The sequence below is a fragment of the Numida meleagris genome, chromosome 18 (genome assembly GCF_002078875.1).
Source record: "Numida meleagris isolate 19003 breed g44 Domestic line chromosome 18, NumMel1.0, whole genome shotgun sequence".
NCBI lineage: Eukaryota > Metazoa > Chordata > Aves > Galliformes > Numididae > Numida > Numida meleagris.
In genome coordinates this window covers 4,459,990-4,472,386 of record NC_034426.1, presented here as the reverse complement: position 1 = coordinate 4,472,386, position 12,397 = coordinate 4,459,990, and the positions used below count along the sequence as shown (strand labels likewise).

The window sequence follows — 12,397 nt, the reverse complement described above, 5'->3', positions numbered from 1 at the left end:
TTAAAATCCCATCTCTTTCTTCAGTGAACAGTTCAAACATGTTAAGCTACAACATAAACCCCATCACCTCCCTATCCTTAGAACATTAGCTACAAGCTCTCACCTCTCACTTGCTGCTCTGGGCGAAGCTGTTTGTAAAGGAGAGAAATTAATTCATGCAAAGGCAGAATTATCTGCACTAAAACAGGGGTGTTATTGACAGCTAGAGAACTGATGAGGCATCTTAACCATATATCATTAATATCTTCCCATACTCCATTAGATAACTAAAATGCAGGATAAATAAGGTCTCTTTTGTTTTGGAGAACACTGTTTATTAAGATCCATCCTGTAGCTCTGCTGTTTGTTTTCTTTGTCTAGTGACTGCCCTTGGGTAAGTCATATATTTCCAGGAATCTTGAATCCTTCTGTTACAATATGAAGTATAGCATGCTTGCTCTCAGTATGTGACAGTTGTTTCAATTCACCTTTTCTCCTGCCTGCACCCCCTTGGAGTTCTCCCCATTCTTACTGTTACATTAAGTGGCAGGCGAGTTTGGAAAGCAGTTGCTGGCTGTTTGGGATGGGGCAGCTCGGGGATGCATAGACCCTGGGCTTATGCTCCCTGACCAGATGGGATGACTCTTTATTAGGAAGTCAGGCATTAATGCTTTGGGTTCTATCTTGAATTTTGGGATGTTTATCACACCCAGCAGTTTATAACATTGTTCTGAAGTTAGCGATTGTCACTACTAGATGGATGCTTTTCTAATTCACGAGAATCACTAGAAAAAAAGAACCGAGTGACTGCAGGCATTAGTGCCCGTTAGACCTGTGACTGGATGCATTGCTTTGTCTCAGGATTCTGACAACCCAGACCTGCGGGACCGTGGCTACATCTACTGGCGCCTTCTTTCCACGGACCCAGTGACTGCCAAAGAAGTGGTCTTATCCGAAAAGCCGCTGATCTCTGAGGAGACCGATCTGATCGAACCCACTCTGCTGGATGAGCTGATCTGCCATATTGGGTCTCTGGCTTCTGTGTACCACAAACCCCCCAACGCTTTTGTGGAAGGGAGCCATGGTATCCACCGCAAGCACTTGCCAATTCACCATGGAAGGTGAGCGGAGGGAGCAGTGTTGATAATGAGCAGGTTGGTTGTTTCTTCCTAGCAAACAGTCCAAAAGGTACAAGGGTCTTCTAAAGCACTCCAGTTTTTTATTGATTGTATTGAAGCTCATTATCTGGAGCTTTAATGCTTCCCCCTAATGACAGTCCTGGAAGTGGGTTAGACCTGCAAGAGCAGCATTACAGCAGTCCCAGGCTGTGGTGGTTTTGCTGTTGACCCTGTTCCCATGGTTCCTTGTTCAGGTAAGCAGTGCTATTTGCTAATGACATGAATTACAAATGTAAGCGTGCTTTACAGCAGGAGGCAGAGTATCCATGCTTACCTTTTAATAATATTCCCAAAGTGATATTTGGAGCACTATTTTTTGCTGTAGCACTGATAAATCAGTGTGCGATGCTGCTCCTTTTCTATTTTCTGATCCTGCTTCTCTGCTATTCTTAGCAACTAAAGCTATTTATGTAATATGACAAGCTTCGGGAAGCAAAGTTGCTTTCTCCCTGCCTATGAAATCAAGTCTGCCTGCACTGACCCAGGGCCAGCAAACACAAGTCTTCCAGTCAGATAAAAGCAACCAGTGTTTCCTCTTTCCTCTCTTACTTGATTTGCCCCCCGTGGTAAAACGAGCTGAGTGTGAGTAGCTTTGGTCTCCCATGTTACCAGCCGTCCTGCGTGTTGTTTTGCTTGTCCACTAGAGATTGAGGTTTTCCTTCAGACTGAGCAGTTGCATATGCAAATCTCTTTACAGAGATCCATTCCGTACAGAAAATAGAAGGCTTGGGATTTTGCCTCTAATACACACAGTCTTAGCTTTGTCCTTTCCTAATTTCTGGTTGGGCGGTGGGGCAGCTGCAGTTAAACGAGACCTTGAAGGGATTGCTTTACTCCATCAGCAGAAGGATGAGTAAGCGTTGAAGAGGTGTAGAGCTAAAGAAATTACATACTGGGAACGAACCAAGCGTGTGCGCTGCCGGCTCGTAATGTGCCTCTGCTCATACATGCTGTTCTTTCCCCTTCTCAGTTTGGGGGTGGGAGTGGAGCACGGTAACCACTCTTCAAAACTGTTTTAGCTAGCTGCTCAGTGTACTCCAAGTCTCCCTGCTGAAGGCAGAAGCAGAGAGGACCACTAATATTAGTGCTGTTAGGCATCTAAAGCTTTTAATGCAAAGAAGCTTTCAGCCCTCTCTGTTGGTGCCTGGTAAGTCATGTGCACTGATTGCCACGGCTCTGCCGTGCAGTTACCTGCTGCCTGCATCTGCAGTGGTGCAAGCTGGCAATAACACCATCAGTTACTGCTGGCAGCAGGGCACTATCAGTTTGAGATTTTCTAAGATATTAGCATCTCTGGATTTAAAGAGAAATACGTTGCAGTGAGCTCTTCAGGAGCTTCCATGAGGCTTAGATTTTTTTCCCCTCGTTAAGTTCTGTGGCAAATGAATATAAAGTGTAGCCAGTCTGCTTATGGTGAGAAACTTCAGAATCTGCGTAAGAAGCACCTCTAGTCTAGTAATTAGCATGTCTGCTAATGCGGAGAGAAAGAAATTGTTGGTGAAAGGGAGATACCAATTCTAGATTGAGGTCTTTAATTAGAAAATAATGCAGCTTGGTGCTGGTCAGAGAAGGAGATAAATCCAGATCTGTGGGGAGTGCCTGGGTTTGCACTACTTGGCGTAAGGACGTAAGGGTGTTATCAGTGTTAGGTCTCAGAGGAAACTGGGTTCTTTTTCCCCAGGTTTGCATGCAGTTCTCCAGGCCCAGTGGGCTAAAAAATCATCTCTGTGGACTTTTTCCCAGTTGGGAAATACTTGTTTTCAGTGCTGTAGTGTGTGTAGTACATAAGACTCATGATTTTGGAGAGGCCTGGGATTCTGCAAGTAGGCAGCATTTCACACCTAAAAATCCCCTCTTCTGAACTGAAAAGCATGCACAGTGCACGGCAGGTCCTTGAGCTCAAGGACCTTATGCAAACGATTTGCTGTAACGCATCTCCTTGTACGTGGCAATGGTGAGATGGATGGCCAGGATCATCCTTTAGCTGGCTTCTGCTTGCAAGCCCACCTCTAGCAGTGTCTTCACCATGCTGGAAATCAGAAGCTAGAGACCAAAGGCGACTAACATCTCTCTTATTCCTCCTGCCCACAGCACTGATGCGGGAGACAGCCCCGTGGGGACAACAACCACAACAAACCTGGAGCAGCCCCAGGTCATCCCATCCCAGGGCGACCTGCTGGGTGACCTGCTCAACCTGGACCTGGGACCCCCTGTCAATGTTCCCCAAGTGTCCTCCATGCAGATGGGTGCTGTGGACCTCCTGGGAGGGGGGTTGGACAGCTTGGTAAGCAGCATGCTCTTTACATTCAGCTGATGTGAAATAAATGGAGCTTGTGCTTACCTCTGCAAAGCCTCGATCACTTGTGCTTGTAATGCTTGGATCCTTAAGCTCCCAGTGCTGCGACCTCTAATTCCAAGAGGATTGAAGTGGTGCTCTTGTACCAACTTTCAGCACGTTTTTCTTGCTGTAAAATGAATGTTGCTGCATGCAGTAGAATTCTCATGGTCAGGGAGTATGTTTGTTTCTCAGGCTTTTTCTGTCTGCAGAAGAAAACTAAAAAGTCGTTTTAAAGTTGTGAAGTGTCTCACTCTTTTGTAATTAACTCTGACTCCATTTCAAAAGGGCGTTTGTTCCACCCAGTTCCCAACCCCACTGAATTTCAGTGCCAAACTCCCAGGGCTGTCAGCCATAGCCCTTGGTCACCCCATTTGTATATTCGCCAGTTTATGTCATGGCTCAGTATTGCTAACATCTTAATTGCAGTTAGATTGAGAGGGAAGCACTCTGCCTAGCCCTCCCTTTGCTCCAGCAGCCATGAGGAGGTATTCAGATACCTAAAAGGGTCAGGCCCCAGAGTATGAATAATCATGCGTTGTATCTGCTGTGTGGTGTGAGCTGGGAATAAGCAATAGAATCTGTTAGCAGGTGACAGCTACAGCAGAGAGGAGCTGGGTGGCAGCCAGGCAGGGGGAGGTGGTCAGTGCAATCACAGCCTGGGACAGCAGAGCATGGGTCCCCTAGCAGGCTGCTGGCATACCAGTGTGGTGAGAAGCAGGCTAGCTGTATTTGCACCATGTAACCTGAGTAAGACTACCCCAGTGAGCACAGCTGTGTGGTTTTCAGACCTGCAGTGGATTTGTCTTGCGTGACGTTCGGCTTCTAGTGAGCTAGGTTGGGTTAGCTGTGCACTGGGTTTAGGTGCGCTTCTAGTTCTGAGTCAAGCTCTGAATAAGAAGTGGGAGACAGCTGGATGAACCCCCATGCAACAAACTCCTTTTTGCCTGAGATTTTTCGTAAGCTTCAGCAGTTGTATTAAAACAGACATTAAGCACATCTCCAGCTCTGATGTTTCGTGAGCTAATGAACTGGAAGCAATATAACCCATAATGGCATTGATGTTCACAGAGGTCAGATGTGCTTTGGTCTCTGTGCCGTCTACATAGCGTCTTGGGAACCTTCTTTCTTCCTAGGGGATTAGAGATTGGGGAGGGAAAGTTGCAGCTGATGTTGCTGGGAATGCAGACAGCACAGGGCAGTGACCTTTGCAGCCCTTGCCCTGCATTGCAAGAACTGGCAGTAAGAAACTGTGGGACTTTTATTTGTGTTAATGCATTGCAGAGAACGATTGATTGAGTACAACTAGGAGTTAAATTTCTGTCTGTGCTGTCCTCCAGGCTACCTCTTGTAACCCGTTGTTTCTCGGTATCAGAGACAAACAAATGGATGCAGCAGAAAGACTACAGCTTGGTTTTGAGAAAAGGTTTCTCTATCAGCTGGCATTAATGGGCTTAATTCAGTTGACCCACTTTGGCAGGGGAGCTGTTAGTTGATATGATAGTAGGCTTTTACTGCATGTTTTTCCCAAGCTTTAAGGAAATTGATGGGGCTGGAGGGTGTGATCTACCAAAGTGACTGTTTCTGGACAGTGCAGTGCCTGGGGCTGTGCGCCAGTGCTGTCTCAGCTGCGTTATTGGATGGGGACAGCACTGAAAAAAAATATATGAATGTTGTTTTTTCCCCCAGAATGCTTTATATCGCAGAGCCATTGGATCAAATGTCCTGTTTTCTCCTTATCCTTTGCATGTATAAGTGAATCTTGTCCTGATAAATCTCTGTTTTTCCCTGGCTTTTCGTTCCCTAATAAGCTTGGTTTGTTGGCCAGTGAATATGATCTGTGTCTTTGTTTATTGCTGTGGACGTGTGTTTAAAAAACACCAAGCTGAGTTCTCCTAGCCCAGTGCTAACTAAATTGCTAGGCAGCATCTCTGTGCTGCTTGGGTAGCCAAGGGAATCAGCACCTGGATCTTAGCCCAATATTAGACCAGATTTGTACCGCCCCACAAGAGGGCTCAGAATGCAGGCAGGCACGTGCCTGACTTGTGCATGGGCTGAGTGGTTGGGTGTCCTCAGGTGTCTCCTTGAGGAGGGCTGAGCTCTTTGCCCTTCTGCAGGAAATAAAAATGGATGGGGATCAGGGATGGTGGGCACCTGAGCTGCTCATGCAGTCAGTGAGGGGTGCCAGAGCCTGAAATAAATTCTTCCATCTTTATCAATGTTGCATTACTCCTAAAGATTTTTCCAAATGCATTTCCTTTCTCTCTATTGGAAGATCGAATGCAGCACCCATTCCCTTTGCATGGAGCAGTGTGAGCAGTCTCCTTGACCAAACCAGAGAGATGACTGCAGTTTGAGCCCTTGTGCTGCAGCAAAGTAATCCCATTGGTTGTGGATGGCAGCTTCTGTCCTCTGTGCGTGCGCTCCTTTGGTCATTCTTTTCCCATCCCTCTTATCTTGGAGTCTGAAAAAGAGTAGTGGGACCAAGCATGGAAGGGGGCTGATCAGAGTGCCAACATGACTTCGTGTAGAGTTATTTTTAAGGCTCCCAGTGATGGAGTTTGTCACCTCTGCTGTCAGTCTTGGTTTTCTGCTCATCATGAGCAGATCCCTTCTGGATCTCAGGTGACCTGAGAGGAGACAGAGGAACACCATTGAATGCAATGGTGTTTGCACTGTAGCTTGAGCTGGGGACGTGCATCGGATGACCCATCAGAGCAGAGCAATTCTGTGCCCTGCTTCTTTCTTGCAAGAAAGCTTAAATAAGCCACGCTTATTTAAGCTTTGGAAGAAAACTGCTTAGGATGTGCATGAAATCACAGTCTGCTCCAGTGATGGTGAGATTGCGTCAGTACTGCAAGTGTCGCAAAGGCAGCTGAAGGTCTGGACCAGGCTGCTGCAGGCTCGCAGCCAGTTTGTCACATTCACTCAGTGTCATGTGTTGAACCCTTGGATACTTGTTGCAGATCTTGTATATTTGATAATTCCTTCTTTTCTTTGGAGAAGGCGTCTGTCTTCACATGCCAAAGTCCCAACGAGACTGACTCAAGAAGGTCGACAGAAGCATTAACTTCCACTGCAAATGTCATTCTGCATTTCTGTTCTTTAAACTGTAGGGTTTTGTCTTGCAGGCATTCGAATGGAGGCTGCATGCTGTAACACTGGATAAACAGCAAGTTCATGTTGTTTGCTTGACTTGTCCTCAGGGCTGCTAGGTTCTTGTCCCCATGACCAACTGCTTGATAAGTTAGTTTCTTTAGTGAGTAACTCATGCTCTATCTCCATAGTGAGTCCTATAATTGGTATTAGAAGTAATGTGCATATTGTGCATGCACAGATGCTGAGCATGTGTTAACAATTTAAAAAAAAAAAAGAGGAAAAAAGGGCATTTAGTACAAGAACAAGATATGCTTTGCTTATTACCAGACTGGCTACACAAATTCTGGAGAGCTAGAGCTGTTCTGTAGCAAGCAGAGCCAGCACTGAGTGTGCTCCAGGTTATGCCCTTGTTAACCCTGCACAGTTCTTGTTTTTTCTCTGCTTTGCTTTCTTTCCTGTACAACGTTGACCAAGCCCACTGTTAACGAAGCTGCTTGAGATCTCCAGCTCTTGGACAACAGATTGCAGGATGTGGAGATCTGGACTGTGATGCACTGTCTCCTTGAAGCCCATCCCAATGGCTATGCTTCATGCAGACTGCAGGCAGTTCTCCAGCTGCTGGTGTACTCTTAATGCAGCCCTTTGTCGGACAGCAGTTGCCCATCAGCACTGCAATGAGCCAAGGTCATTTTGTCTTTAAGCCTTTTTGTGTGCTCATTTGCTCTAAAAACAAGCGGGCACACGAGCTGTGCTGCCTGCCATGTCATGCAGTGAGCTGAGTACTTAGCAGGAGCTGGCCCCTGTGGCAAGGAGCCAAAGGGGCTGGCTTGGAGCTTGAAGACAGAGCAGTAAATCTGTAGGAACGGACAAGTTTGGATTGTCTGTTGTGTAAGGATTTTATTTAATACTCTAACCGCTCATCTACAAGAATATTATTGATTCAAAGCTGGCAGCTTGCGAGATTGAGTTATGTCCTAACTTGTAACGCTATTTGATAAACACTGGATAACTGTTTTTTTTTTTTCCTGTAATACCTGGGCTGCCTTGATAATTTTGGGCCATTCTAGGTGGAGCTGTAACTCTGCAGTCAGGTTGGATATAGGAGGTGTGACCCTGGCTGCCTCTTCTGCGTGACCTTAGTGCTCTCTACAGCTGCCTGATAGGAGGTTGTGGTGAGGTGGGGGTCGGCCTCTGCTCCTAGGTAACAGCAACAGGACAAGAGGCGATGGCCTTAAGTTGTGCCAGGGGTGGTTCAGTTCGGATATTAGGAAAAATCTCTTCTCAGAGCGGTGATGCATTAGCACAGGGAGGTGGTGGACTCTGTCCCTGGAGGTGTTTGAGAACCATAGAGATGTGGCACTTGGAGACATTGGCATAGTGGGATTGGGTTGGGGTTGGATTTGGTGATCTTAGTGGTCTTTTCCAACCTTAACGATTCTATGATCTTAGGAAAGTTGCTTCATTTACCTTCTCCTGGGCCTACAACGTGGCCCTACCAGGCCAGACCCAATATCCATCTATACAGCAGACGCATTGCTTCCCCAGCGTGTTCCTCAGCCTCCCACGGGGAACTGAGCCTTTCATCCAGGCCGTTCTGGTTGGATGAGCTACAAAGGACATCTGTGAGGATTTCTGACAAAGGGCATGTGTCCCTTGCTGGAGCAGTGCTAATACGGAAAAGGAGCTCTTCTGCTGGGTCACTTACTCAAGTCTTACTGAAACCTATTCAATTTGTTACTGCTAGACCTCTGGAGAGTAGCTTTTTTACACATTAGAAAATAAAAATGCTTAGTACTTAGTTTCATTTGCTGCTGGAAGCCATTCTGCAAGGCAAGGCATTAGCAGTGAGTGCTACTGAAACTGGTGGCTGTGGTACTGGCAGCGTGGCCAGTGCTCCACCACCTTTGAGGCAGCTGTCCTTGGTCCTGCTCTGCAAGAAAACGGACAACAGACAAGAGGCAGCATGCAAGGTACTGAAAATGTCTGTGAATGAGCCACAGCTGGGTGTGCAATGAGATGTCTGCGACCCACCAACAGTTCAGAGGGTGCAGTCCATCGCCTGATTTTTGTTCAGTGAATGCCTCGTATTCTTTGCTGCGATGTGACTGAGTGCACACTCAGCTAGCTCCCGGAGCTTAACGCTTGGTTTGGAGCGCAGGGGAGCGAGGAGGCAGCAATTGTCTCCTTTTAACCCATGAATTATGGCTCCATGAAACACATAGCTGCTCCCAAAGGTCTGTCTGCAGTGCGGATACGCGTTGGTCCCTGTGCCATGGGTGGTGCAGTGCCTGTGGCTCCACCCTCCCCTGTTGTTTTTTTTTTTTTTGGAGCTTCAGATAGCTCACATCGTGTTGCAGAAGCGATCGCAACCCCTCTGGATCACATGAACACTTCAGCAGAGCCACTTCATTACAAGCTACTGTTAAGATGCAAATAAACCCTCCTGATGCAGTAACTCCAGCAGTGCTGCACTTCATAAGTCAGCATAACTCTCTGTACCAGCTGGAATTGCTGGGTAGATGCTCTCTAAACCGCAGAACAGCCGCAGCGCCATCTGAGCCAGCCAATGTGGAGCAAAGGTGCTGGTGCTGGCCTGGCCCGTGTGGCTGCTCGGGCACTGTTGTGGCATGATGGTTTGTGGAGTTGTGGTGGTACTGCAGGAGATGCCCTGTTGGAAGGGCTTTGTGTGCCTGGTGGCCAAGGCTCTGTGCTAGTCCCCTGCTTATTGTCATGAACAGAGGCTTCGTGCTCTTTAGCAGGAGGCAAGCTTGCCAACTTGGGCCCAGGATTGGGGTTTTGTAGGGCCGCAAGCTGCCCACCATCTTTGGTCCTCTCCTTGTGAATGGAAATGGTTAAGCAGAGCTGCCAGCCCTTGGGAATCTGCTCAGCAGCGCTCTGTGCCTGACTAATAGCTGCTCCATCCCTTCTGCACCCTGCCTGTCACCACAGATGGGAGAGGATGCTCCGTGGGTAATTGGTTCCTGTTCCCTCTGTCCTCCTCCTTCCCTCTTACTCACGTCACTGTTACGGTCTTCACTGTCTTTGAAGTCTGGAGTAAAGTTAGCTCTGAGGCCTGACGGTTAGGGAAGAGTGAAGGTTGGCAGCTAGCTTGAGGAACCCTGTTATGGCACTGCTTCCCTCCCTTGCAGCGAGTGCTCGCAGGCACCAGTGTTTGGGTTTCTTTGAGGTCGAGTTCCTATCCTGCAGCCTCTTGTGAGTGCAGTAGGAAGTGGTAGAACAGTTAACATCCTGGCTCGATTATGCAGAATTATTCAGTCATTTCCATAATACCCTTTGTGAAACGCTTGCTGCTCGATAAACCAGTCTGTCTCCTGCCTCAAACAGTACCAGAAATCCTCCATGCATACAGCAATACCTGGAAATGAACTGGATTATTTACTTCTTTTTTAACTCTGGACTTCCCTGCCTGTCAGCATAAAGTGTGAAGTTCATTGCATGGAGGACTGTGAATAGAGATGAGGTGTAATCGTTGCATTTATTACTCTTCAGTGAGCCAGTAACAAGGTGTAAATGATCTGATCTATTCATCTACAACATGGCTTGGCTTAAGAGCAGCCTGCAGAACACAGCTCTGCTCTGCCAGGCTGCTTCAGTAAGACCTGACAGTGTAATCAGTGCTGTTTTATAAGCTCGGTATTAATTGGATTTGAATCCTCTGGCTGGCTTTCTGTGGTTCTCTTGACTTTGGAATCACTGGCTCTTATCTATCATCCCTTAAGCAAGCAAAGGAAAGTGGGAGTTGTGCACCTCGAGAGGATAGGTATGGAGAAGTGTTGTAGGAGGTGAGGGACCTCTGATAAACTTCTGCCATGACCTCAAGTAGGGATAAGCTGAGACTCGCAGGGGAAGGAAAGAAACTATTAAGACTTCCGAGTAAAAGGCAAATTGTGCATGATTGGTGCCCCTCTGACACCTCACAGCAGCTAATAGTGCTTCAGACAGCTCCTGTGGGGGGTGGGGGAAGGAGGGAGATGTCAGGGGATGGAAAGGGAATCCAGAACAGTGCAGGGATTCATCATCTTTTATGGGTGTTTTGGTGCTGGTTATCACTGCTGCTGTTCTTGGGGCGTTATCCTTTTATCTGTGCTCTGAGAGAGAACTACAAAGCTTTGTGGTGTCTCTTGACCAGTGTAAAATGCATTGCTATGAGATATTCCAGAGAACAGCCTACAGAGCCCGGAGCAAAACTGAGGTGTTTTGTGCAGAGGGAAAAGTGTTGGAGCCTTTTTGGCTCAAAGCACATCGCTCCTGGAAGTTTCTGTTTTATGCTGTAGTGCATTTTTTTCCAATATTTTACACCATCAGCGTATGTTTGAACAGCATACTGGAGCCTTTGGCCCAGTTTGTCAAATGCTCTTTTAAAACAAGCAGCCACCCCAAATCTCATGTACACCCTGATCAAATGAAAGAACAAAGCCATCTATGGGGCAAGCCATGCTGCTCTGGCTTCCAGTCTAGCCCTTTCCTCCATCTCCCTTCTTCCTCCTGTGTGTTGCTGGAGCATGATCCATGTCCAAACATGACAAAAAAACTGCACTAGGCAAAAAATACCATGAGCAAAAGCCTTGGACATGGATAAGCCTGGAGATACCTCTGTAGGGAACAGCTGCTGCAGATCTGTGCATACAATGGTGTGGATGTGTAAAAAATGGAGTTGATCACTGAGAACATGGCCCAGGTGTTTTTTTTTAAGGGGTGTTCATGGTAGGACAGCTGCAGGTTGGCCTGGAAGAAGGGCTTCAGAGAGGATATAGCGCTTATGGAGGATGTAAAGTAGCTATTTCAGTCGCCTCCAAATGTGTCTGTGTAGCTTGGCAGACAGCATTACCAAAATATCCCAGTGCACAGTAAAGTCTCTGTGCTATTCCAATGGCCCATTAGATCACGAAGCTGGTTTTGTCCTCTCCAAGGGAGGGGCAGCAGTCTTCAAAGGGAAACCAAAGCCTACTGAGCTGGGCTTCAGTAATAGCAGCTATAGCCCTTTCTCTTTGTTCCCAGTTATGGGGAAAAAAAAAGAAAAAGCTATTGAGAAGAGAGACGTCCCCGAGACCTGTTATGTTTTTTCTGTCATTCGAGGCTGTTCCCTAGAAAACCACAGCTTTCAGGAAGCGAGCTTGCTGTCAGTTTTATTTTTGTTCCATTTCACAGTTACCCCACTGGGTTTTGTAGAGCTGTGGGTTGAAGGGAAGGCATTGATGCATGAGAAGGGAAGAACTGCGCAGTTTGTTGCACGGATGACAGGCGCGAGAGGGGATGAATTTTGGTTTTGTTAACCAGGAAAATGCTTCTTGCTGCAATGTGTATCTGGGGGTAGATCTCCAACTTGCTCTGCTCGCAAAACAGCCCTGAAGCCCCTCTGTTCACTGTGCTTTCCCAGCATTGCATTTCTGTCTGTCCTGTACACAGCAGCAGTGCGGGTGGGAGCTCCGCTCCGGCCCTCTGACACTGGCTCTAATGACCTCGGTCTGTCTCTCCTCTCTCTCCTTCTCTCTTTCAGCTTGGCAGTGACCTTGGCGGGGGCATTGGAGGAAGTCCGGCAGTAAGTGCCATTCCATTTTTTTCCCCAGTTAAAAAAAAAGCTGCTCAAAGCCCAGGGGTTTTAACTACACCCTTACCCACTGTGTGCGGGAAGATGCTTAAAGCCCTAAAGATGTTTGTGAATGGACAACTGCAGCCAAACCCACAGGTCCCAACCGACGTTGCTGCCACCTGGGCTCATCTAGAGCCACCAGGGCCAGAGCTGCTGACTTTGCTTAGCTCTTCTTTCTCAGAGCTTTCGGCTTGA

General features: G+C 47.3%; 1 protein-coding gene across 4 annotated transcripts in view; it reads left to right on the top strand.

The window, feature by feature from the left end:
- Positions 1-12,397, top strand: part of AP2B1 (adaptor related protein complex 2 beta 1 subunit) — a 65,514-nt gene that overhangs the window by 32,386 nt on the left and 20,731 nt on the right. For 3 of the 4 annotated variants that reach the window (XM_021415358.1, XM_021415359.1, XM_021415360.1), the window contains exons 13-15: positions 841-1,100; positions 3,249-3,441; positions 12,110-12,151. In XM_021415358.1, the coding sequence (XP_021271033.1) occupies positions 841-1,100; positions 3,249-3,441; positions 12,110-12,151 (495 nt within the window). The remainder of the gene's footprint in view (positions 1-840; positions 1,101-3,248; positions 3,442-12,109; positions 12,152-12,397) is intronic. The other variant, XM_021415361.1, reaches the window with a different exon arrangement.